The sequence below is a fragment of the Mercenaria mercenaria genome, chromosome 8, assembly GCF_021730395.1.
Source record: "Mercenaria mercenaria strain notata chromosome 8, MADL_Memer_1, whole genome shotgun sequence".
NCBI lineage: Eukaryota > Metazoa > Mollusca > Bivalvia > Venerida > Veneridae > Mercenaria > Mercenaria mercenaria.
Genome location: NC_069368.1, coordinates 61,681,927 through 61,708,631, shown reverse-complemented (window position 1 = coordinate 61,708,631; position 26,705 = coordinate 61,681,927). Strand labels below are relative to the sequence as shown.

The following is a 26,705-nucleotide window of genomic DNA, read 5'->3' as shown; positions in this document are numbered from 1 at the left end:
AGACCCACTTATGTGAAAATCATCTGGTCCTAATTTATATACATCGCTACATCGATAATTGCGGACTTGTCTTAAATTGTTTAATTGAGTCTATTCGTAAGAGTTAATGGAAAGTGCAACACCATTCAAGCCCCCTACCTCCGGCTAAAGCAGAAATGTTTTACATAATTGTTGATTGGACTCAAAGAAAACATAACGAGACAGTGCAAATATTGTAATCTTTAGTCAGGTAAAGAAAAATCAAGGAAAAATGTGCTATATTATTTGCGTAGGCCGTTCGAACCATGTGCTGTTTTTGTGAGCAGTGACATTCATATGTCTTATTTCTAATTCTATGAATCGTCTAACATACACAAATTATAGCTTCTTTTTATCACCACTTTATTTAAATTTGACATTTACTTGGTTCAAAATCGATATTTATTAATGACAAAACGTTACAAGTTGTAATCTCTCTACAAAATCGTTTTAAAAATACATTTGAAACAGGGTTTGCTTTACTTATGAATATGTTAAAGCCAAATGCCAGCAATTTTTGAAGCACATCTAATTGTTCATTTGATGAAACGAAACCCCAGTTATTTCGAGAGAATGTTTCAAATCCTGTTGTCTTGTTAATCTGTAGTCCAAAATGAACTTCTATGGCTAGTTGTTTCACACACTTTAACTCTCGAGACAGCAGCATGTCCGGGAGAACTTTCCATTCCCATCCTTCTATATCTATCTTCAGAATATCGATTGTTTTCTATAAAATATCATTAAATAACTATATCAAATGCAACTTTTACACATGCAACAATTTCTTTTTTAGCCTTCAGTAAAGTAATTTTTAGTGCGATTGAAAATATGAAGAAGTGATTGTAATATATGCAGTTACTTAACTATGCAATATAAGCATAATAATGCTACAAAACAGACTTCTTAAGACTGAAATTATAATAAACATACACGTGAGTGTCCAAGTTTTCTCATTATGGATGAAAGCGTCTGCATTTCCCAACCATCATCATTAGTAAAATCTGTATCGGCTATCCCAATTAGATGGAAATTAACTCCCGATGGAATTTTTATATCTTTTCTTAAAGGTTGACTGAAAATAAATTCCACAAATATACTTTCAGAGTTTAAGAATAAATTTTATCATAATAAGTTTCTTTTTTTGTTTGGTTTTCTGTCATAGAATGCATCAAACCCCCGAGCAGTGTCACTTACAGTTATCGGTACTGTAGACACTAGAGAACATACAGATGGGACTGAATAACAGCCGTATGCTATTAATTAAATTTTGAAATTTCGTTTGCAAATTTATTATGTTAGTTGTTCTAAATTTACTCATTTCCGTACACTGTAAGAGCCCGATGTAAATAGAAATAATGGAATTGAACGTCTTTCGAAATCAGTCAAAGAAATTGAATACTCGATTACAGGAAGATGTAAACAGAACAAATTCGTCAGAACAGTCTTCTAAAAGCTGTTGTATAGATGTAAAGACGTACATAGAATATATATGACCCATAGTTTTGAAAAAAAAAATCGGTGAAAACGACAGTTTTCATTAAACTAACCCATAAACTAGCAAACTATGTCATTTTTAATAAATACACATTTTCAGTAGTAATGCAAAATGCGTTTGAAGTAATTAAGGTACAGGCTTTACGTGCCAAAATTGCGGCCATTTTAGACTCAAAATTAGCTTATTATTTGCAACTCTTGCTTTGATAAATAATTTATAATTGCTACTAAAGCTTTTATTTCTTTTCATTTTTATCAAAAAGTAAACGAGTGGCCTCCTTGCCGCTACACATTCGTTGTAGTGCTAAATTATAGGTGGCCCCACTTTCGTTGAATTTATAAGATACGTAGATTAAATGAAATCGTGTTTTGCTAAACAAACTAGAAGTGCCTTCATTTTATCCACTCTTTCAAGGAAATCGAGCAGAGTTATTAATAACAACAACGAACAGTGTCACGCACAATTTATTTAGAAAATATATTGAACAGTTCTGAATTTTTGAATGATTGTTTTCAGTACTGATCTGTAAATTTCACATCAATAGAGTTTCGGACATTCCTAGTAGCCGGACGAAATTTATAAAATTGACACCAACAACGACATTCCAATCCAGTTGTTGTCCCAAAACAGCAACTAATATTTTCAACAGAGTACAACGTATTCCCATACATCAAATGAACTGGGATGTGGGTTTTATTCATTTATTAACAAAGAAACCGTAAAACTTAAAGAATATTGATCTTACAGGAAGAAATCGCTTAGAACTACTTGTGAAAAGCAGTTTACAGTTTGTATTTTCTGATTTGTAAGCATTAAAATAGTCAAACTGATGACAGAGTTGTCCTCTCATTAAACAAAACTAAACACATGTTTATGAATGTTGCATATTTATTGATATTCTTAAGTAAGAAAACATTTAATTTAGCAGTAATTTCACAGATATAAGCAAGGAGATATTGCTAATTAATTATAAAAGTAGGGAATATTTTTCTTATGTCCTTCATAAATGAGACAAATTCTTCAGGTACGAGGGCCGTTCAAAAATAACGAAGATTCTTATTCTAACTTGTATAGCAAAACAAGCAATAGACCATCATAATTCGCAATCTTTCTGCTTACTTAACGGAAAATTTGACGTGATAATAATCAAACAGTAAGGAGTTACGCCTCCTCGAAAACAGTCACACATACCAGCCCGCGCAAGATAATCCTACTTCAACGACGTTTACGAACACTTATGCAAAGCATCTCAAATATGGTGAGCAGTAATTGGTCTATGTGCAGAGTAAATATTGACGTTAGATTCTTTGATTTCTCTCTAGACCTTCGTTGTCTTATAGAAATTCTGGTTCATTTTGTAAATCGTTTGTACCACTCGAAGATCAAGACACAGACTATCGAACATTGTTGTGACGTCTGATTCATTTGTTATAAACTACTGCTGGTGTTTGCCAATATCTCCACACATATTAACAACTGTCTGATTAGCTGTGCAGGCTGGTGACGACATTTCATGCAAACAGCAAAAGTCCATGTTCTAACACACTGTTTACATCGGACTCTCATGTCCGAAAGACACTATGTTGTCGGTGCATGTCGCCTTGGCATTTTGTTGCAATTTGACATATTTTCCAAGGTAAACAAGTGGGCTATCATTGCGAACATTAGCCGTCGAATTCAAATCATAACAGATGACAAATCGACTGCACCGCTTAAGCGTAGTTGTGGTTATAAAAATGTTCTACTGGCTTCGCCTGTCAGCAAAATGTTAAAAAAAAAAGACAAAATTACAAACAGATTGCGAATTACAATCTTAAATTTCGCATTGCAGCATATACAAGAGTCTGCTTTTGACAGCAAAAGTCTTCGTAATTTTGTGAATTGCCTTCGTATATAAGAATGATTCCCTGTCCACAGAATATGATTGCAAATGTAAAGACTAGTATTAGGTATTATAACTATGCAATAATTTTATTCATTTTTAATTTGCGTTTGATCTATATTACATTTCAGGTAATAGTATGAATGGAGATGATCACTCAGATACCTTCAAGTTGATAATTGTAAACAATTTCTTACATAGTTTTCTATATGATAAAACATAAATAGGCCTTCTAAGTAAATCTCAACAGTTCTTATTCACTATCTATATTGTTTCTACTGTAGGCAAGTACTCTGTAAATAACTATTCAATATTCTGTATATTCAAGGTTTGTGCACTACAATAACTTTTTTAAAATGTTGTCTGTCTTTAGAACATTGTAAGAGAAAAGGGAAATGGAGGACATATTTATGCCAGAATAACAAGCACACTGTTAATTCAGATCAACTATGAGACCCAAGAACATCTTCAATGATTATTTTCTAAGATATTCATTATTTTCATTTCATTTAAGATTAGAATTGAAATCTACTTTGTGAATTTAATAAAGTGTTCATTTATATTTTTTGAAAAAATATGTTAATAATATTTCATCTTTTACTTAGTTGAAAATAAATAAATAACCATATGTATTTACCTATCGGCTTCTTTTTTTCGACAATGCCAATAAACACCTTAAGTGGTTTATAACAATTATCAGACCTGTACTACTTCTTTTGTTTACACGGAAATCTTTTTGACAAAAATCCCAAGTGCCTGTGACGGGATTCGGCACGGGTCGCTTGGGTGCTAGTCCAATGCTCGCGGAGCCCAAGAGTCGAGACACTTACGCAGTTGTCAGAGATTAAATTTAAACGTACCTGTTGTGCATAAGCGACCGTAACCATGCAGCAGAAGAATGAGAAGTCCGCGCATTTCATTTACGGTGTGCGCGCGATTGATTTTGTAAATAATATTATTGCTTGCTTTCCAAACAGTCCGTTTTAAAGAAATATTTTGACCAGCTTTACAAATCTTGAAAATTGATCTAAACATGACTTTGCTGTAAAATTCAACATTCAATTTTAAACAGGGCATGAGATTTGTCTGAAAGATAAAACAGGCATACTCAGGAAAGTTTAAGTTGATAATGCTTCAACAACAAAAAAATAATGCCAATGATAGCATTGCTAAAACTACAAACACCAAAATTGTCCTCCAAGTTAATTATTAATCCGCTAATGAAAATTGTGGCAATTTTCCGTACAATTAACATGGAACATAAATAAAAAAAGTATGTATTTTAGAAAATAACCCAGTTAAATGTTCGTGGTATATCATATACCGTTTCCGGACGTGTCTGAAATAAGATTGACAGTTTAAACATATTTAAAAGGCAGTTTCTAAGTTATGGTAATGGGTTGGAGACTGGTCATTTCTCGTTTTCTAAAAAAAATGTTGAATATTGTTAATCCATATCATATTAAAGGCTGACATTTTCATGCATTTAAATATCATTATATAGCAATAATTTTATTTATATACTAACATTACATGTAGAGTTGATGGAAATGAACAGAAGGAAAGACAAGACTGAAAGAAATGGACAGGTACATAATTGTTTTGCAAAGGTACAGTGAACATTTAAATATGATAAATATGGGAATTTAGTCTAGTATATCGAAGAAATATATATTTTATATTCTGCACTGTACAAACTGTTGTCGGTCTTATGTCGTTTACCTGACAGTCTTTCATTTGTGCAAAACCGTCAGTTTCCTGAATTCTATACTTACATCTTGCAGTATGTCCAAGACGTACTTTTATCCATAGCTAACTATTGTGAAAGATGAAATTAAACAAAGCAAGTACATTCGTATGAGGCATGTTCTTATAAGCTATATATTATCAATTATGCAAATACAAAGCTGTGTATAAATGCCGAATATTTATGTTCTGCTTATTTCTAGTTTTCCAACTAGTGCTACGACACTTGCATTGTGTACCGTGATCAAAGCTGATTAATTCCGACAGAAGTGTTGAGATATTTAGAAACTGTCTTCCTAGAAGAGAAGATGGGAAAAAATAGGGTCTATTTCAAAGGTGGCTAACAAGAATTTATGATGTAGCATTTCTAACTTGGTGTTTTGACAGGTGAAAGGGCTTTTCAATTCAAATTTCCATAAAACGTGTCATCATAATGAGCCTGATAATAAGCTCTTCAAAAATACAGTCCATGTCTTATGTCTTACTGATATTACTGATATATCACGATCAAGTTAAAATACCCCGATCCCATTGCGGCTAATTTAGGACATTTTATAACGTATCGATGGTGTGCGCGCAGTTTATTTAGCACAACTTATTGTATTGTCTTCCTCGGGGTATATAACCTCGGTCGGATTATTTTACCCGGATCGGGGAAATACAAGAACATCAGAAAGAACACAGAAAATTCAGTATCTCTAGAAACATGCTAACATTATTTATTTTTTATTAGTTTACCTATATGCCATCAATACAAACAAATCTGTGTACAATTTTATCTGTTTTTCGTTCGTAAAAATACTTTTATACATGTATCTAACAAAGTTGTCATGATGGTATGATCATTATGACCTTCTAAATAAAAAGTTGTCAAAACATTAATGTTTTACTATCGTTCTTATATTACCTCCCGTTACACCATTTGGTGCCTATTATTAATCCCGGTCGAGATGATATACCCCTGGGAGGTGTGCCCAGCCTTCTAAAATTATTCTACCAAAAATATAAGGAGAAAATGTATTGATTTGCTATACGTATATTCAATAGAGGAAAAAAAAAGATGAAATAATATATATATATATATATATATATATATATATATATATACATTTTTACTACTGTTTTCATTTGCAATAAAACATACATTTTGTTTGCATGCAAAACAAAATGAGTGAAATAATTTTTTTCACTGCTTCTAGTTTTATTGCTTTTAAACGGCGGCAACAAATGGTGAATACTTACTTATCCTAAGGCAACATTATTAAACAGATGATCAAATTTCTTTTCTTTACAGAAATATATCTGTTGTCAAATATGACATTGATCAGCCCCCAAACGTCGTAAAATGAAATGTTAAGACAAAACTTGCCAAAAAATTCTTTATAAATGCTACATTCTAGTTTGCATGTCAAAGTACAGTTAAAAATATACATTTTATATTCAGAAATAACTACATCGATAATTCTACCTTCGTAAATTATTTGAAATTTTACATTAACAAAAATAAAACAATAGAATATTGTTGTTTTATTCAGTTCCAGGATTCCAATAATTACTTTTGCATAGTCAGGACCGTTTTTATGTCAATTGTGTTGCCGGTATACTTACAATCAATCTGACTAAAGTACATCTCCTATTACGTAGCAAGGATTGAAAACGACTATTCATTGCTGTTCTACGTCTTTCGTAGCCTTCAAGCCTAGCTTACAACATCTCAATACATGTAGCATGACTTTTGATATTACAATTCTTTTCTATGTACAGATAGCTTAGCTCATCGTAGCACTTGCTTGTAACGAGTCCAGGTTCAGTCTGAATAACCGATATTTTTTATCCTTGACAATCGACAAGTCTCTGATTGATAACATAAAAATAGCAATATGGAAATCAAATATAAGATAAATGTGAATGTCTTCTCAGATCTCGTTAGAAGTCAAGTAATTTATCAGATTGGACTTACAAAGAACACTTGTAACATATAATTTATTTATTTTTTTTTGCTATTTATTAAGTATACCGCAAATTACCCTGATGCTTTCTTTCACAATAGCATACATGCAACATAAACAATAGTTCTTGCTGATTTTTTATGAATTAATTCTGGTAATTACATACATTTTGGTACAAATATGGCATGCACTTTATCATCATTTTGGTTGGGGCCAAAATCAGTCCAAATTCTACTTACCCCATGCCTTAAAGGTCCAATACTAAGGAAAGTGGACATTTTAATTTCTTTTAAAAAGCACAGAAACTATTTCATTTTATTGGAAAATGAAAGTTGGTATGTAGAAATTCGACATAAATCGCAGTATATGTACAATAACTTTTCTATGAAGTATGAAGAAAGTTAAAATGACCTGGGGGGGAGGGGGGGTCATTCTGTCGATTCATTGAAATTTCAACATAATACACATACATTTCTTTGAGTTCCAAAGACCTTCTGTAAATTTTGACCTGCCAATCTTCATTTTTTAGTGTCTTGCAGAAGTCTATGCACTGGCTATGAACAAAATTGCCAACTCACTTTCCCTTAGTAATGGACCTTTAATGTCATCTCAATGTTTAATTTACCAGGGGTATACGCTTTTTTACGATCACTTAGTTTCCCAATAGTTACTAGATTTGCTCGGCTTTAGGGAGAATAACTTGGCAATATTCCCGCGCCGCAATGATTGGGAATGTACAGACAGACATTACACATATTCCGTCTGTATATTATTCTACACTCTTCTAAATGACATACACATTTAAACAACTTACCTTGGATCAAATGTGTGAATTTCACAGTCGTAGTTCTTTATTACATCGACTTCGAAGTCAAATTGAAATCTTGATCTGAAAATGAATCAAAAGTACTTCGAAGACTGTGAGAAACATATTGCCTCAATGATATGTCGATCATAACGTATGACCACGCAGCATAACATGATAAATAAGGGTTAACAATGGTGAACAATTATGACCGTTTATATTATTTTCTATTTGTAAAATTTGTATAGGGTTTATGATTGTTCCAAGGATGTGTCTTTATATCGAAGTTGTTTTTTCTTAAGTCGCCATTTATGTATGTTGTGCCTGCTGTTTTATTTGTTTGTGTTATACACATAACGTTTTTTTTTTCTGTAATTTGAAGATATGAAGCTATCAGACTCATTTTTACTATATATGTTTGTTTGTAGGTTATTTAAGTAACCATGTATGACTCTCGTTTCCTTTTTTTAATGCTTACACGGATTATAGTGATATATTTTATATTGTTCATTTTTGTATCTTATAATTAGAAACTTACCCAAACGAATAAACAGTGCACGGGAATCCAGGCTTATATTTATGATCTTCACATACAACATATCCAGATTCACCTTCTGAACCACATAATTTTTGTTTATGACATAAACCCTCCTGTTTATTTACATAGCTGGAGAAGAAACGATAACAATCTTACAAACACGACCTACACTGAGACGACCTAAAGAAATTGTTGTGTGGTAACTTGTCTTAAAAACACAAGGGTTACAAAAAGTAATAGATGTTCTAAATAACATAAGAGATCCCCTAGTATTTCCGCTTTGAATAAAACGCAATCTTCAGTGACGCACTAATTATTTCAGATATAAGCATAGATTTAACAATCTGAAACACGTGTCATAGAAAGCAGACATCTCTTACCATAACCCCAAGTGCGAATTGGTTATAATTAAAATATTCAAAGGAATACACAGACAAATTAAAATATGAAAATTATCTAGGACGAATCTTATGAAGAGGGGAAAACATTAGTTCACCGCCATCGAACACATACTTCTCATTTTTACAGAAGTCGTTGTGAAACGTATAATGGATGGCAAGTACAAACATATTTAAGGAAACAAGCGTTGAGTAAATGTTTGAAATTATCTCGGTTCAAATGTTAATGCAACTTGGTAAATGCTTAATATAACTTTTATTATACATCAAATATCAAAATAGTCAAATGCAATTTTTAGTTCAAATTTCGACGGAAATCAACATTTGCATTATATTCATGCATTTCCATCAGTAAAGTTGTAGAGCAAATGTCAAAATCAAAATGTTTTTAAACAATTAAACATATAGAGTATATTAGAAATGTCTCGTTGTTACTGCTGTAATATACTTACTTGAAATATTCATTGAGTAAATTCTCATCAAGAAAACTTGTACTATCAGGTAAAGGTATACTTCCTTTCATCGCCTAAAATGATTCAAATTCAGGTAGAAGATACATGTAATAAAAGCAAATTTCATTTTCTGGCACAAGTAACAAATCGCCTCTTTATATTGTCGATCAGTTAAATAAGATATACTAAAAAAACCTGCACCATAAAAAACACAATAGGACACAGGCAAAGACAAGAGTTATCGGGCTACCATATGGAACATATTTACTTCCAAAAACTGCACACTCTCGAACAAGAGAAAAAAAACAACATTTTTTATTATTAAGTGTCCGGTATTTGGAAGTATGTAGTGTTTTGGATAAACACAACTGTATATATTCAATCGTTCTTTGTTATTTAGAGCATGTTCAGCCTCGCAAATTATTTTAAGACAGTTCAGTTTTACGGCGTTTCTACGTTGTCTAAATCATTTATTTATTATAAAAATGATTAAGATGTCGTTAAATGCCGTGATTTTAAAAATGTACCTTCATCCATCTTTGAAGCTACGACTGCTTGAGAAACTGTTTAACAAATTACGAAATCAAATCACTCTCCGAAGTTAAATTTCCACGCTGGCTAATTTATTTCTTCACTAAATACTCGCTATTAATGATTCCGAAATTAGAAATAAAAGATGTTTGATATAAATATCAAAATTAAAACCAATAATCATATTCATTAATGGAAGATCATTAGATTTTCGACAGTATTTGATCCTTTGAGTGACAGGTTGGGAATCTAATGTGTGTCAAAATAATTGGTCACCTCTAAGTGTTGAACAATAGAATCACAGATGAAATTTTCTTGGAGGCACATATTTGCTTTCGATCAAATATTTACTTGTTCGTGTCGTGCGGTTTCTGGAAGTAAAACTGTGTTTAAATAACACATTTTTCTTCGAAAATATCGTCCGGTGTTTAGAATTTGAATGTTCCGGTATTTAGAAGTATATATAAAATATATCAGGACAAAAATCGGGACTGAGAAAATTGTCTGATTTTCAAACTTTTCCGGTTTTTGAAATGTCCGTTATTCAGAAGATCCAATGTACTGTATTTTATGCACATGCCTAAGTACGTTTGAGTTCATCAAACAAATAAACAGGAATGGAATATATATAAACATAGTACATCAATAAAAGGAAAAGTACACATCTTCCCAAATAATGACAATATACCTCAATATTACTATGTAAATATGTACCTATATTTTCATAAATGTGAAACAAAACTTGACAGAAACAAGATGTGTTTCATGGTTTTTATTTTAAATTAACATACAATGCATAAAGTTATGCCTATCAAAGAAATAAATGAATATGAAAGCTGAACATGTAGCAAAACATAAATATAGACATTCAGAGAAGAAACACTGTGTTAGGCTGACCAAACAGACATCTTGAACAATTTGTAAAACAATTTAAAACCGTTCGATCGGCCTAACAATTTATATACAGACACAAATTGCATTAAATCTTTGTGTTAGGCCGGCCGAACAGGCTTTTGTAATGACTTGAAAAAAATATGTTTCGAAATTGTTCGGCCAGCCAAACAAAAATGCAAGAGAGACTGTTCATTTTAACATATCTCCATTTAACTTTGTGTTAGGCCGGGCGAACAGGCTTTTGTAACGATTTAAAAAATATGCTTCGAAATTGTTTTGCGAGCCTATCAAAAATACAAGAGAGACTGTTCAATTTCAGATCTCCATACAACTTTGTGTTAGGCCGGCCGAACAGGCTTTTATAATAATTTGAAAATTATGTTTCCAAATTGTTCGGCTAGCCTATAAAAAATACAAGAGAGACTGTTCAGTTTCACATATCTCCATACAACTTTGTGTTAGGCCGGCCGAAGAGGCTTTGTGATTATTTGAAAAATATGTTTCGAAATAGTTCGGCCAGCCTAACAAATATACAAGAGAGACTGTTCAACAATTTGTGTTAGGAAGGCCGAACAGGCTTTTGTAATAATTTGAAAAACATGTTTCGAAATTGTTCGGCCAGCCTATCAAAAATACAAGAGAGACTGTTCAATTTCACATATCTCCATACAACTTTGTGTTAGGCTGACCGAACAGGTTTTTATAATAATTTGAAAAATATGTTTCGAAATCTTTCGGCTAGACTATCAAAATACAAGAGAGACTGTCAATTTCACATATCTCCATACAACTTTGTGTTAGGCTGGCCGAACAGGTTTTTGTAATTATTTGAAAAACATGTTTCGAAATTGTTCGGCCAGCCTATCAAAAATACAAGAGAGACTGTTCAATTTCACATATCTCCATACAACTTTGTGTTAGGCTGACCGAACAGGTTTTTATAATAATTTGAAAAATATGTTTCGAAAATGTTCGGCAAACCTAACAAAAAAAAACACGAGAGACTGTTAAATTTTTACGTATCTCCATACAACTTTGTGTTAGGACGGCCGAACAGGCTTTTGTAATGATTTGAAAAATATGTTTCGAAATTGTTCTGCCAGCCTAACAAAAATATTAGAAAGATATTTGATATCACATATATCCATACAGCTTTGCATTAAATCGGCCTAACTAATTTTCTAAATGGTTTGAAAACCTGAGTTTCAACACTGTTCGGCCAGCCTAACAAAATTACAAAAGAGACTGTTCATCATCAAATACCTCCATACAACTTTGTGTTAGGCCGGCTAAACAGACTAGATGTTTTGAAACAAGAGTGCCAGATTGTCACAATATACGCCCATCACAGCAAATTAGCACCTTTATTTGCAAATGGAATTTTAATTGTGTGGTTGTTTACTAATTATTGTACTTCTTTTGTTTTCTTAAGTCCACAAAAAATCTCCTTACCATGTAGAGATACCATAAAATACACCTAAAATTTTAAAGTAACATCTATGTTGTACCACTGAAAAGTGGTCTTGGTTTCTCCCTACGGTCAAATATAAAAAAGTTTCAATATAAGTTATTTATAGTAACATATAAGGGAAGTTATTCTTTAGATAAAAAAAAAAGAATTGTTAGTCCACACAAAATCCTTAACAGGGAGAGATAGGTCAAAATACACCTCAAAATTGGATATAACATGCATATTGTACTACAGAAAAGTGGTCTCGATGTTTCCCTCAGACTAGTGCTGAAAAAGTTACAATATAAGCTATTTATAGTTATAACAAAGGGAAGTAATTCTAAAGAAGGGACCTGCGCATGACACTCCCTCACATGATGGTGTACAATTGTGTTAAGTGACATCAAAATCCCTCCATGCATGAAGTAGAAATGCTCCGGACAAAGTATTTCTTGTATCTGACATTTGGCCTCTAAGTGTAACTTGACCTTAGATCTAGGGACCTAGTTACTGCGCATGACATTCAGCCTTGCGGTGGTGAACATTTTTGCCAAGTTATATCAAAATCCATCCATGCATGTTGAAGAAATGCTCCGGACAAAGTTTTCATTCTTGTATCCTTTGACCTCCAAGTGTGATCTTGACCTTAGACTGTAAACAAAAGTTCTGCTGTTCTGGTTCAATGTGACATTGACCTTTGAACTGTTGACCTCAAAGACAACAGGGGTCATCTGCTTTTTTTGATCCTAGGCCCATGTGTTCTCAAGGTATTGTACGGAAAGGGTTTAACTGTTCTGGGTCAATGTGACATTGACCTTTGGCCTACTAAGCTCAAAATCTGTAAGGGTCATCTACAGGTCATGACCAACCTCCCTATCAAGTTTCATGATACTAGGCCCAAGCGGTCTCAAGTAATTGTCTGGAAAATGTATAAATGTCCCGGGTCACTGTAACCTTGACCTTTGACCTTCTGAGCTCAAAATGAATAGGTGTCATCTGCTGATCATGAAGAACCTCTCTATAATCTTTCATGACCATTGGCTTAAGCGTTCTCAAGTCATCGTCCAGAAACCGTTTAACTGTTTCCGGCAAATGTGACCTTTAGCTTAGACCTAATGACTTAAACATCAACGGAGGTCAACTGCTGGTCATGACCTATCTCCTATCAATTTTCCTGATCCTAGGCCCAAGAGCTCTTGAGTTATTGCTCTGAAACCGTTTTACTGTTCCTGGTCACTGTTACCTTGACCTTTGATCTACTGATCTCAAATTCAATAGGGATCGTCTGCTGGTGATGACCAACCACCCTATCAACTTTCAGGATCCTAGGTATAAGCAATCTTGAGTAATCATCCCGAAACTGTTTAACAAGTCCGGGTCACTGTGACCTTGATCTTTGACAAAATCAATAGGGATCATCTGCTGGTCATGACCAGCCTCCCTATTTACTTCATGATCCTTAGCCCTAGCAATTAATATTATCATCCGGAAACCGTTTAACTTTTCAGGGTCACTGTGACCTTGACTTTTGACATACGGATGTCAAAATGCTGGTGATGACAAACCTCCCTCTCAACTTTCAGGGTTCTAGGCCCAAGCAATCTTGAGTTATCATCCGGAAACCGTTTAACTGTTCTGTGTCATAAGTGACCTTGATCTTTGACATACACACCTCAAAATCACTAGAGGTCATCTGCTAGTCATGGCCAACCTCCCTATCAACTTTCTTGATCCTAGGCCTAAGCGTTCTTGAGTCATCATCCGGAAACCGTTAAACGGTTCAGTGTCACTTGGTTTGCTTGCTATTTGCTTTGGGTTTAACGCCGTTTTCAACAGTATTTCAGTCATGTAACGGCGGGCAGTTAACCTAGCCAGTATTCCTGGATTCTGTACCAGTAAAAACCTGTTCTCCGCAAGTATCTGCCAACTTCCCCACTTGAATCAGAGGTGGAGGACTAATGATTTCAGACACAATGTCGTTTATCAAATAGTCACGAAAAACATACGCCCCGCCCGAGGATCGAACTCACGACCCCGCGATCCGTAGACCGACGCTTTACCTACTGAGCTAAGCGGGCGGGTTTCAGTGTCACTTTGACCTTGACCTTTGTCTTACAGATATTAAAATCAATAGGTTCCATCTGCTGGTGATGACAAACCTTCCTATTAACTTTCATGATCCTAGGCCCAAGCGTTTTTGAGTAATAATCCGGAAACGAATTAGTCTACATACAGACCGACCGACAGACCGACATTTGCAAAACAAAGAGGGGGGAGGGGCATAAAACAGCAATTGTGTCATTCATTTCTGATTAATACATTTGAGAAACACAAATGTTCATACTTTGGTACACTTTTATCACTGATCAAACTTACTAATAAAAATATGACAGGAGGGCCATAATGGCCCTATATCGCTCCCCTGTTATCATTGCACTTAAGGAAAAGAATGTCAAACAACAAAGGGAAGACATTTAACCAAAAAGAAAAAAAAATCTTTAAAGGTACGGATATGGCAAAATACACCTGGAAATTGGAGGTACCATCCATGTCGTACCACAAAAATGTTGTCTCGGTTTTCCCTACGGCCAATAATAAAAAAGTTACTATATAAGCTATTTATAGTTACATAAAAGGAAAGTAATTAAAAACAAATTATTGTTAGTTAACAAAAGAAGTATCCGCCAAATAAAAACAAGAGCACTGCAATGCAACGCAAATGCAGAGCAATATACACACAAAACAAAGTCATATAATTTTTAACCCCTAAGTGTGACTTTGACCTTGAAGTGAGCCATTCGTAACATGCGCTGTGCACATCGTTTCGATAAAAATTTGTGTCAGGTTTCTTTGAAATTCTTCAGGGGGTTCAAGAGTTACAGAGCGGAAGGGAAATTGCTAACCAACAGACAGACTGACATACGGACACCGAGGCGTAAACATTATGCGTCCATTCGGGCGTATAAAAAGGAATCGATATCTTATGGAAATACAAATTGTGTGCAAGTTTGGTAAAATCAAGTCATAAATGAAGCTGCTATTGTGCAAACAAGGTCAAAATAGCTAATTTTGGCTTTATCAGGGGCCATCACTCTGGAACCTAAAATGGAATCTGGCCAGTTCAAGAAAAGAAATAAGATCTTATTGTGATACAAGTTGTGTGCAAGTTTGGTTAAAATAAAATCATAAATGAAGCTGCTATTGTGCAGACAAGGTAAAAAAGCCATTTTTGGCCCATTCTGGGGGCATAACTCTGGAACCCGTTATGGGATCTGGCCAATTCAAAACAATAACCAAGATCTTTTGGTTATACAAGTTGTTCGCAAGTTTGGTAAAAATCAAATCATAAATAAAGCTGCTAGTGTGCAAGCAAGAACAAAATAGCTAATTTTGGCCCTCTCAGGGGCCATAACTCTGGAACCAATAATGGGATCTGGTCAGTTCAAGAAAGGAACTAAGATCTTATGGTGATTCAAGTTGTGTGGAAGTTTAGTTAAAATAAAATTATAAATAAAACCAATATCAAGACAAGAAATTGTTGACGCACGAAAGGACGCACAGACAGACGGACGGACTGACGCCGGACGAAGGTTGATCACAAAAGCTCACCTTGTCACTCTGTGACAGATGAGCTAAAAAAAACTTCAGGATAGAACTAAGGATATAACTAAAGATCTCCTTGCTGTGCCTTTATAACTTTGCTAAATGTTTAATCAATATACACAACAATCAGGTGTAAGTTAATTTTAATGAACATCTATAGAACAAGAGTGTTAACAACCTTTCTTTTGATTTAACTGGGTGACCTAGTTTTTTACCCCATATGACCCAGTTTCAAATTTGGCCTAGAAATCATACAGACAAACATACTGACCAAGTTTCATGAAGACAGGGTCATAAATTCGGCCTCTAGGTTGTTAAAAAGCTTTTCCTTTGATTTGGCCTGATTACCTAGTTTTTGATCCGACATGACCCAGTTTCGATCCAGGCTTAGAGATCATCAAGATAATTATACTGTTTGTATCAAATCAAAGCATAAATGAAACCTCTATATGACTGAATGGGCCAAAAAAAATTGGGCAGTAACTCTAGAACCCATGATGGAATCTAGTCGCTTTTCACAACAAACCGAGATCTTATTGTGTTTTAAGTTTTGAGTTTGGATCTGACAGATTCATCATGGAATCCAAGATTTATTATTGTCGAAGATATTTTGCAATTTTGTATCAAATCTAACCATAAAAGAAGCATCTATATGGCTGCAAAAGCCGAACTAGCAATTTTTGGCCATTTAAAAGGAATTCCTATAGTTTTTTATGCGCATCTTTCTGCGCAGCCGACACTTTCTATCGTAAACTGAACTGAAGTCAACATTTGTTTAAACATGTTACAGACAATCTTAAATATGAATATGAATTTTGAATGAAATAACATTTTTGATAAGTTATATCTGTAATCAAATGTTGATACTGGTTTATGTTGTATTGACAAGTATCATGCCTGACAGGTATCTTGCTATTTTTTGTGGTTGTGTTTTCACATCGCATTTTAGTGCAAAGACAGTGTTGTTCATATAATGTAAGATAATTGACTTAGTACTGATAAGACAATATCACCTTTCAGATTATTAAGTATTCAATTATAGAAAGAATTAAGAATTTTTAAAACTTTTTTTTTAACTTTTAGCTGACATACATGCAATCAATTTGGGCAGGTTCGCGCCATTTTCCGTTCGAACAGGTGTTGTATTCTAGCGGTCTTAACATAAAATTTAGCCTGGTGACCCATACATTTTTAGCCATTTTTATGCTCACAATACAATTATCTATACACAAGAAGAAAAAGGAAAACATTTATAAAAGAGTTTTTTCAAAATTTAAAAAAATATTCTTCACTATGGGTATTTTTCATTGAAAAAAGTTCACAAAAGTAAATATGAAACAATATTTTTTTTTTCATTTGTACCAATTATTGTAAGGATAGAGTATTACAAATATGACTATGATATCAAATAAGTATATAATAAAATCTGTAAAAAGAAAAAATCGTATTGTGCTGCTTGGATGTATATTTTGGTTGGTATTTATAAAAAAGCAAAAAATTATGAAAATGTTGAAAAATCGCTGGCAGTTTCAGCAACAGTGGGTGTGTTCAAAACAACTTTTCACAAAAACAAGCCTGGTGACCTATTGTTTTTATTTGTTCATTGTTTTCAGCACAAATTTGCCTATCATATATGTGGATTTAAAAAATTATATGAAAGGAAAAAAACTATAGGAATTCTCTTTAAGGGACCATAACTCTGCATCCTATGATGGGATCTGGCCAGTTTTCAAAAGGAACTGAGATATTATGCCAATACAAATTGTTTGCAAGTTTTATTAAAGTTGATTGCAAAATGTTGTCTCTATCATGTTCACAAGCCAAAATTTTACAAATTTTGGCCCTTTAAGAGGCCATAATTCTGCACCCCATTATGGGATCTGGCCAGTTTCCTAAAAGAACCGCGATATTATGCCAATACAAGTTGTGTGCAAGTTTGAATAAGGTTGATTACAAAATGTGGTCTCTATCGTGTTCACAAGCCAATAAAAGCAAATTTTGGATCTTTAAGGGGCCTGAACTCTGCAACCAAAGATGGGATATAGCCGGTTTTCGAAAGGACTGAGATCTTATGCCAATACAAGTTAAGTGCAATTTTCGTTAAAGTTGATTGTAAAATATGGTCTCTGTCGTGTTCACAAGCCAAAAATGGCACATGTTGGCTCTTTACGGGTCATAACTCTAGAACCTGTGATGGGATCTGGCCAGTTTTCGAAAGGAAAAGCGATATTATGCCCATACTAGTTGTGTGCCAGTTTGATTAAAATCAAATTAAAAATGAAGTTCATATCGTGTTAACAAGGAATTTGTGAACGGACGAACGACGGACAAAAGGCGATCACAAAAGCTCACCCTGGCAATCATGCTAATAAGTTTCAACAGTCTGGGCTTAGTGGTTCTCAAGTTATGAACTTAATATGGTTGCCCATATTCAGGCCCCTGTGACCTTGACCTTTAACAGTGACCCTAAAATCATTTGGGGTTATCTACTCTGCATGTACAATCATCCTATTAAGTTTCAATATTCTGAGACAAGTGGTTCTCAAGTTATTGATTGGAAATTGTTTTCTATGTTCAGCCCCCTAATACCTTGACCTTTGATAGAGTGACCCCCCAAAACAACAAAAGGGTAACCTGCTCTGTAATTCCTATCTCCCTATGGATTTTAAAGGTTCTATGTCAAATAATTCTGAAGTTATAAATCGGATATGGAGTTCCATTTTCTATCCACTGCAACATTGACCTTTAAAAAAGTGAAAGCAAAATCAAAAGGGGTCATCAACACTTCATGTCCGTTCATCCTATGAAGGTTCTCAAATTACTGATCGGAAATAACTTTCCATGTTCAGGTCCCTGTAACCTTGACCTTTAACAGAGTGACCCAAAAATCAATAGGTGTCATCTGCTCTGCATGACCAATCATCCTAATATGTTTCAACATTCTGGGTAAAGTATTTCTTAGGTTATTGACCGGAAATGGTTTTCCATGTGCAGGCCCTTTTGGCATTGACCTTTAATAAAGTGACCTCAAAGTCAATCGGTTTCATCCATTCTGCTTGACCAATCATCCTATGAAGTTTCAACATTCTGGGTCAAGTGGTTCTCAAATTACAGACTGGAAATGGTTTTCCTCATTCAGGCCCCTGTGACCTGGACCTTTAACTCAGTGACCCCAAAATCAATATGGGTCATCTACTCTGCATGACTAATCATCCTATAAAGTTTCAACATTCTGGGTCAAGGGGTTCTTAAGTTATTGTTTGATCGAAAATGGTTTTCCATGTTCAGGCCCCTGTGAACTTGACATTTGATGGAGTGACCAAAAAGGCAATAGAGGTCGTCGACTCCATAAGCCCTGCCAACCTATGAAGTTTGAAGATTCTAGGTCAAATGATTCTCAAGTTATTGATAGGAAATGAAGTGTGACGTACGGACGGACGGAGAGGCAAAAACAGTAAAAAAAAACTAGAGTTGTCACAGGATTGACTAATTACATCCCCACAATGTGTCCTTGTTATAAGACTAAGCAAATTTCAAAGCCAAATTTGCTTGACCTTTGACCTACTGACCTCAAAATCAATAGAAGTCATTGCCTTGTCATTATCAACCTCCCTGTGAAGTTTCATGATCCTCGGCCCACAGTTTTCAAAAGTAATTTTGCATAATCTTTACTTTGGCCCACTCTCCTATTTTTCTTGTTTTTTAAGCTTTAGCTAAGAAATTTGTTCAAGCAAACAACTCTACTCAGGTGAGCGATATAGGGCCATCTTTGCTCTCTTAAAGCAAGCCCATGAGAAGTACTATAAAAATGTTGACACACATAAATATACTAAAAAGGTGAAGGGATTGTAGAGTAAATGCATGCTATTCTATTTGCCCGGTTTTTCATACATCTATCTGTTCTGGATTTAGCCATTACTTTAAAAGTACAAGGATTTATATTAAACCCTTGACATGTATTGAATATAATATGAAGAATATAATGACCTTACATGCCATTTAAAGACATGATTTTCGTGGAATGGAAAACCAATTGCTAGCCAGAGATTAATCGTTTATTAATTAATTTATTTATCATTTATCCCATTGTACTGGGCAAAATACTCCAAATATTATGAACCGTATGCCAAAGTTCAAAGTCAAAAGCATACAAAGAACTTCGGATATTTTCAAAGGACGACAAAATCAAAAGACTGTGATGTAACTTTTCCCTAATAATAATTATGCTTTGCCAAGAATAATGTTATTAGTTTGCCAATTAACTAATCAAAGGGGTTTAACTCTTGATGGTTGACAGCCTCTTAAAGACTGTCTGCATTTCTTTAGATGTTGTGTTTGAAATATGAAAACATCGTATTTGATAAAGAGGCTGTCTGTAAATGTAAACCGATATCCAGATCAGTTTCCAAGTTGAGAAGGCACTTATTGCTGAAGGGAACTTTATTAACTGGGCAATAGTCATGTTATATGAGCTGTAATACATAGGTGATCACAATAGCATCATTATGTCCTCATGCAGTTTAAATTATATTTTAATTCAGCTATTTGTAACTTTTCAGGTGGTTGTTAGAAGAAAATTGACATCACAATCTAAGCAGCAAACAACTCACAGGAAACAGTCAGTTAAAAGAAAGAAACAGGCCAGTGTAAATCGGTCAAAACAAAGGAAACCATACGGAAAATTGACATTTTGAAGTTAACCTACTTCAAAAACGCTTCCTTCCGACATTTGAATAATAGTTCACATGTTGGTGTATGGTGTCTTAACCAAGGTTCATTAGCTAGTTTCATTCCTAGTTCATAGTTAAAAGTCATTAAAAAATGTGATCAAACAGAATGGAAAATGTATTTTGTTCATAATGGTGTTCCCTCATCCATCATTCAACAAAAGTGGATTCTTAAGTAAGTTTATAAAAGTAGAAAATATTTCAATAAACGTTCCGCTATTTACAAAAGGGCAATGTGAAAAATGTGTCTACATATATCGATGCTATGTTAAAATTTATGTCAAGACTTGAATTAATACTTCACTAGAAGTTTAAAACTTTTAAACAGTATGAATAAAATGCTTATTATTACTTTCTGATAAAAGAAGAGTTGTGACTGGCACCAAAACGCATCATTCATGTAATCGATGAAGTGTAGAGACATATGTGGCTCTGGATATTTATTTTTATGATGAACATAGCCATTTCATTACTCATTTTGCTTGTGATGATGTTATTAAAGTGGTTGTGCTCAGTATTAGCTGTGTTACTGTTAGTCTGTATATACATTATATATGGCAACAGGCTATTGATATGCGCATTGGAACATTGCATGCATGTAAACAACAAATTAAAATGATGATCCAGGATGTAGATACATAAAAGCTCACTTGTATAGGCTATAAAGTAGTTCTATTCAGAAACACAGAAAACTTCACATACCATTATTTCTAATAGTGTTTTTGTTCAAATATCTGTCAGTGTAGAGTCATATTGAAGTTATATTTTTGGTTTTATATTACATAAGGTACTTAATGTGTTTTATTTTTGTCGTTATTCAAACTGTTGTCCTCTGTCAGTTAGTCTGTCTGTTAGCGATTTTGTGTCCTCTCTGTATCACTTGGAAGATTTTGTAGAAACTTGACAAAAATGTTCACCACACCAAGACGACGTGTATAATGCATTTTGGGATGGCTTACTTCAGTCAAGATCTCACTTGGGGGTCAAAGTTCATATCTGTTTCGTGTCTGCCCTGTAACTCTTAAATTGCCTGAAAGATATCGGAGAAACTGGGCACAAATGTTTACAACACCGAGTCAATATGCTGAGCGCATGTTTTGGTTCGCTTTTAGGTCAAGGTCACATATAGGGGTCAAAGTTAATAATTATGACTTTGTTTCATGTGTATATTGCTCTGCATTGCGATGATCTTGTTTTTATTTGGCAAATTCCTTTTTGTCCACTTACAAGTATCGTTTTTAATTACTTCCCTTTAAGTTAACTATGAATAGAATATTTTTAACTGGTATTTTCAGAACATACGCAAAATTGACATGTTGCGATGTCCTAAATAATCAGTTGACGGCATTTTTGACCTGAGTTATTTTAGCTCTGTTTTATATTATAAAAATCAATAAATGGCTATGTAGAACATCGGCTGAATTTAGCCTCCATCAAATATCCGAATGTCTTACTGTTAATAATATAGAGTAACACCAGCAGGAAATGCAAAACCATATACATATAATCCAAAAAATCAAATATTATTAAAATTGTCTTTTTCCAATGAAAAAAAAATCTTCCAAAATCACCAGAACACGAACTGATGAAAATATATTTTGTAAGTGTATGAAAGAATCAAACAAGCCTGTGTGCAGAGGTAAAGCTCTTTGCAAACCTTATATTTAACATGTTACAATGCGTATTCACGTTTCGTTATCATAACAACAGACCCAAATGTGAGGAGTAATGCAAACTATTTTACATTTCATTAATATCACCAAAGTTTTGGCGATTTTGTGCATGGAAACAATATTATTTTCTGAATGTTGCTGTGGTAACTTGTCGTTTCTATACATGTTCAGGAGCAATATATTTTAATTCGGGTAAAAGTGGAGGAAGTGGTTGAGTTATATGTATACAATACATTTGCAAATATTCATTAATATTACATGTGAAAATTATTAGACATAAATCAATATAATGGTACCCTGCATTTTTTGCGGCATGGATCCAGTAGGTTTGCTTGACATATTTCGTAAATATAGGATTATTTGATACAGAACATGTATGGGTGTAAATATTTCGAATTAAGTTTAGGGTATTAAAAAGTCTTTCTGGCTAATATACATTTATCACCAAACATGTTTTTTTTAATGATCAGGCCGAGACATACTTTGTTATGTAGATGAATCTAATAATGTTGGCTACATTCTTTTCAGACAAACAAGCGCAGTTTGAGCTTTCGAATAATGTCTAAGATTTTGGTCCTATAACTAAAATCATAAATGTCGACGAGATTGTTTACGCTTTTATATTTGCAGGGTGTTTAGAAAAAGAAGCTACATGTAAACTGACATATCATGAACTAGGGACACACTGCATTTAAAACGATACCACAGACTATATGCATGACTCTGTCCGATATAACCACCAAAATCATAAATGTCGACGAGATTGTTTACGCTTTCATATTTGCAGGGTGTTTAGAAAAAGAAGCTACATGTAAACTGACATTTCATAAACTAGGGACACACTGCATTTAGAACGATACCACAGACTATATGCATGACTCTGTCCGATATAACCACCAAAATGCATCATATATTAACCTGTTTATTGGTTAATATATTTCGCTGATCGGCGAACATATGACGACAATATAGTTACGACCACTTCGCTTTTGACAATTTAGGTCTTTACATAATAATAAGCATTATAACTTGCTACATTTTAAAACAAACAGCAAATTAGCCGTCAATATATATATTTATTTATAAGGACACACACCCACACAAAGAAAGAGAGAGAGAGAGAGAGAGAGAGAGAGAGAGAGAGAGAGAGAGAGAGAGAGATTTCAAAAATCAGATTCGAATTACCTCACACTGGTCAGTCGGTCTCCTTTCAGAATTCAATATCCTTGAATTTTTAACTCTTAATTTTATCAAGTCTTCTTGTGATTTCGCCTGCTGTAAGACCGACGAGTGTAAGATGTAAAGAAGAAATAAACCCGATATTGAAAAATATGCAATCCACGAAAACCGTTTAAACTGACTCATTTTTATTAAATATCTTTGTGTTTGATATAAATAAAAACTAAATTTCAAATTAGAGATGTCTGAAATTTACGTCTGTTCCATACCGTTTGAATATATACACTCGCAGTTATCTTCCATTGTGTACACATACAACTGACTTGTGTCGGTGGAACTCTACACCCAATAAGGAGGAAATCACATTTTATGCGCAATGCGATAGATTAACTAAAATTATTATTGCCGATGCAATTCATAAAAAAATGTTTAAAAATACAAACAGCTTTTCTCAATCTAAATATGAAATAAAATGATATTCCCAGAAAGTAACAATAGAACGAATCATATGCAAATATCATAATAGGAAAATGGGTTGTGAATAAAATGCTCATGCAAAAAAGAAAAACTGCCCTTGTTATATGAGAAAGCAGTTGGAATAAACAAAATATAAATAGGAACTACTGGAAACCCATATGTCGCCCTGACAAAAATGTTTATCTTGTAGGCTTGTTTTAATTAGCCCTTTTCTAGGACGGAAATGGAAACGCAGCCGGGCTGAGCAGACATGAATTTTGACGGAAGATACAATAATAAATGCAAATGTGTTCATGCGGCGGCAAACAGCTCCTAAACATCTGATGGTCATATAATGCCTTACAATAACAACAATGATTAATATATTTATGCACGTTTGCCTAATAGAAATATCTATAGCTCTAAGTAATTTGCTTTTCCGAGCGTAGAAGGAATCAACAAAATACTAGGTAGTTCTAATTATTCCTATTTTTAAGCATATTTTAGGTTATCTATATAAAATGGTACGAAGGATTAAGGCCAACTTTGACCCCCACCAAAATGGTGACAAAGTATATGCCATTCTAATTTACCAAAATGCATGTATTTACCAAAACTATTTACAAAGATATGCAAGGGTAATTATTCAAGGAAACTTCGGGGTACACTTAAATGAACGGGGAAAACAAAATAATAAATGGTTATTGTTACTAATACTTGATTAAAATATCAATGTAAACATATCAGGCAATTCAAAATTGCATAAACCGGTAATTAACAATTAACAGAGTTGTCATATAAACGGTCCTAACTAGGGGAAATAATCTTTAGAATCCTGAAACTAAAAATTCCTTAATTACCATTTTTTTGTTAACATATTCAAAATCATTTAGAGCGATTGACTCATCATCCTTGTTTATTTCTAAATATAAAACGTGTTCTTGAATCGTTGATTACCATGGCAACATGGCTAAAATTTAGCATTTTTTATATTTTAGCATTAAGCTTTAACATATATTTTTTTACGTTTAAGGGCTGATCGATGTTGTAATTGGCAACACAAAAGTTCTTATTTAGAAAGCAGAAGATGGTAATTAAGTTGTTATGGTAACAGGTTGCTTGGAAATCTGATTGATAATCTTAGGATAAGTAATTGTTCATCCTTTGTTGATACCACTAAAAATGAAACTATCAGCAGTTATAAAATTGATTTTACTCACTTTGTTTCGCATTAGAAATATATATGAAAATATTTCTTTGTCATGGCAAGAGATGTTAAAATGTAGAATTAATTTCATTATCTCATATCATTCGTAAATGTTTCAAAGGCTAAAAACTATTTACAGAGGAAAAGATAGAAGCTGCACGTTTTTCAAGAGGGCCAATTAAAATGCTGGTATCATTACCATGGCAACTGAAAAGAAACAACACATATATGTCTCTAATGACGGCATGGCAGTTGTGACTTGGCATGTAACTTACATTCTTCAGTATGGTTTGAATTCTAACTTTCAGCTTGTGCCAAAACTGAACATAGACATTCATGGTAAAAATCTGTATGGCCATATGTCAGAATGTTTAAAGCTTGTACACCCTAGACCAATGTTAGTCACGGTGACCTTTATCGTTGACCACATGCCAATGTATTCTTCAGCTGTTTAAAATAAATCATTTCAGTCTCAGGGTCACTGTGACTTTGACCTACTGAAACCTTACAAAAGGGATAATCTATTAACATACAATGAATTTTGCAATGATAGGCTAAAGCATTCTGCTATTATTGATAAGTTACTGCTTTCAGTTTTCTCAGTGCTTTGTGTATTATCATAAATTCTTTTCATTGCCTTTCCCTTCCAGTTATTGAATGCCAAGTGTAATTATTACCCAAATGTTAATTATTATTTTAGAAAATGAATGCAATGGACTTTAAGTTGTATACACAATAAACAAACTAATTCAAATAATTCTGATACTTTGGCTATCTCACATAATTTAATGACTTCAAAAGAATGAAAATATTGATCTAGTTCCAAACACATGCAGCTGTACAGAAGATTCTAGACTGTATACATTAGATTTTCTATAGCAAACCACCAAGTACAATTGAATATCGTTACCTCGATATCGGTTAGCTCGATACTCTTGTTAGCACGATGTGTTTGAGTCGGTTCCGATTTTTCCCTATTTATCTTAATGTAATGATTTATCATTACCTCGATATGACTAGCTCGATATTTTGTTTAGCTCGATGAGATTTGTCAGTCCCGTTAATTTACCTATACTGTTTGTACACCTGGTTTCGTCGATATCACAGCTTGTCAAAAAATATCCATGTTATTTGTAAGGTGTGAAAATCAACCGGCAATGTATTAATCATATTCAGGTTAGTTTGTTTGTATGCTTTGTTATGCTGAACGATCTGAAAAGATCGATATAGAACAGCTCTAATCGAATGTCTAAACATAAAAGCAAAAAGTAAAAGATGAAATATTTTAATATTTTAAGTATCGTACTTGTGCATCTTCGTATATTTACTGATATCCGGATGAAACAGGCATACCAAATGGTGCAATGTGACACTTTTATTTTCTGTAATTATAATAGATAAATAAAACTTGTCATTTTACGATGGTCATATAACCTTTTAGCTACATGAAATAATATGTTATGTGTTCATAATCAATCCATGATAAAAGAAATATTCGTATTTTTTTAGACGCATGACGTTGTCGAAACGTGAAACTAGCGTATTCTTGTATTTTGTTTTACATATACCAATTAAATTAGATAAGCCCCTGGAAGACATAAAAGCCAAATGAAGTAATTCTTATCTTCATCATCTTTAAATGTCTGCATTTAAACATACTTTCATGATACTTTGCAAATACTAATGTACAGTAAAGAAATAC

General features: G+C 33.6%; 1 protein-coding gene across 5 annotated transcripts in view; it reads right to left on the bottom strand.

Annotated features, from left to right (window-relative positions):
* Positions 1-206: 206 nt before the first annotated feature.
* Positions 207-26,705, bottom strand: part of LOC123566246 (probable methyltransferase-like protein 24) — a 69,401-nt gene continuing 42,902 nt past the window's right edge. For 3 of the 5 annotated variants that reach the window (XM_045360187.2, XM_045360189.2, XM_045360188.2), the window contains exons 2-6: positions 9,284-9,357; positions 8,434-8,562; positions 7,905-7,979; positions 949-1,090; positions 207-745 (exon numbers count right to left, since the gene is read on the bottom strand). In XM_045360187.2, coding sequence (XP_045216122.1) covers positions 386-745; positions 949-1,090; positions 7,905-7,979; positions 8,434-8,562; positions 9,284-9,354 — 777 coding nt within the window. In that variant the 5' untranslated portion in view covers positions 9,355-9,357 and the 3' untranslated portion in view covers positions 207-385. Of the gene's footprint in view, positions 746-948; positions 1,091-7,904; positions 7,980-8,433; positions 8,563-9,283; positions 9,358-23,346; positions 23,927-26,705 lie in introns of those variants that run through there. The other 2 variants (XM_045360186.2, XM_045360184.2) reach the window with 2 other exon arrangements.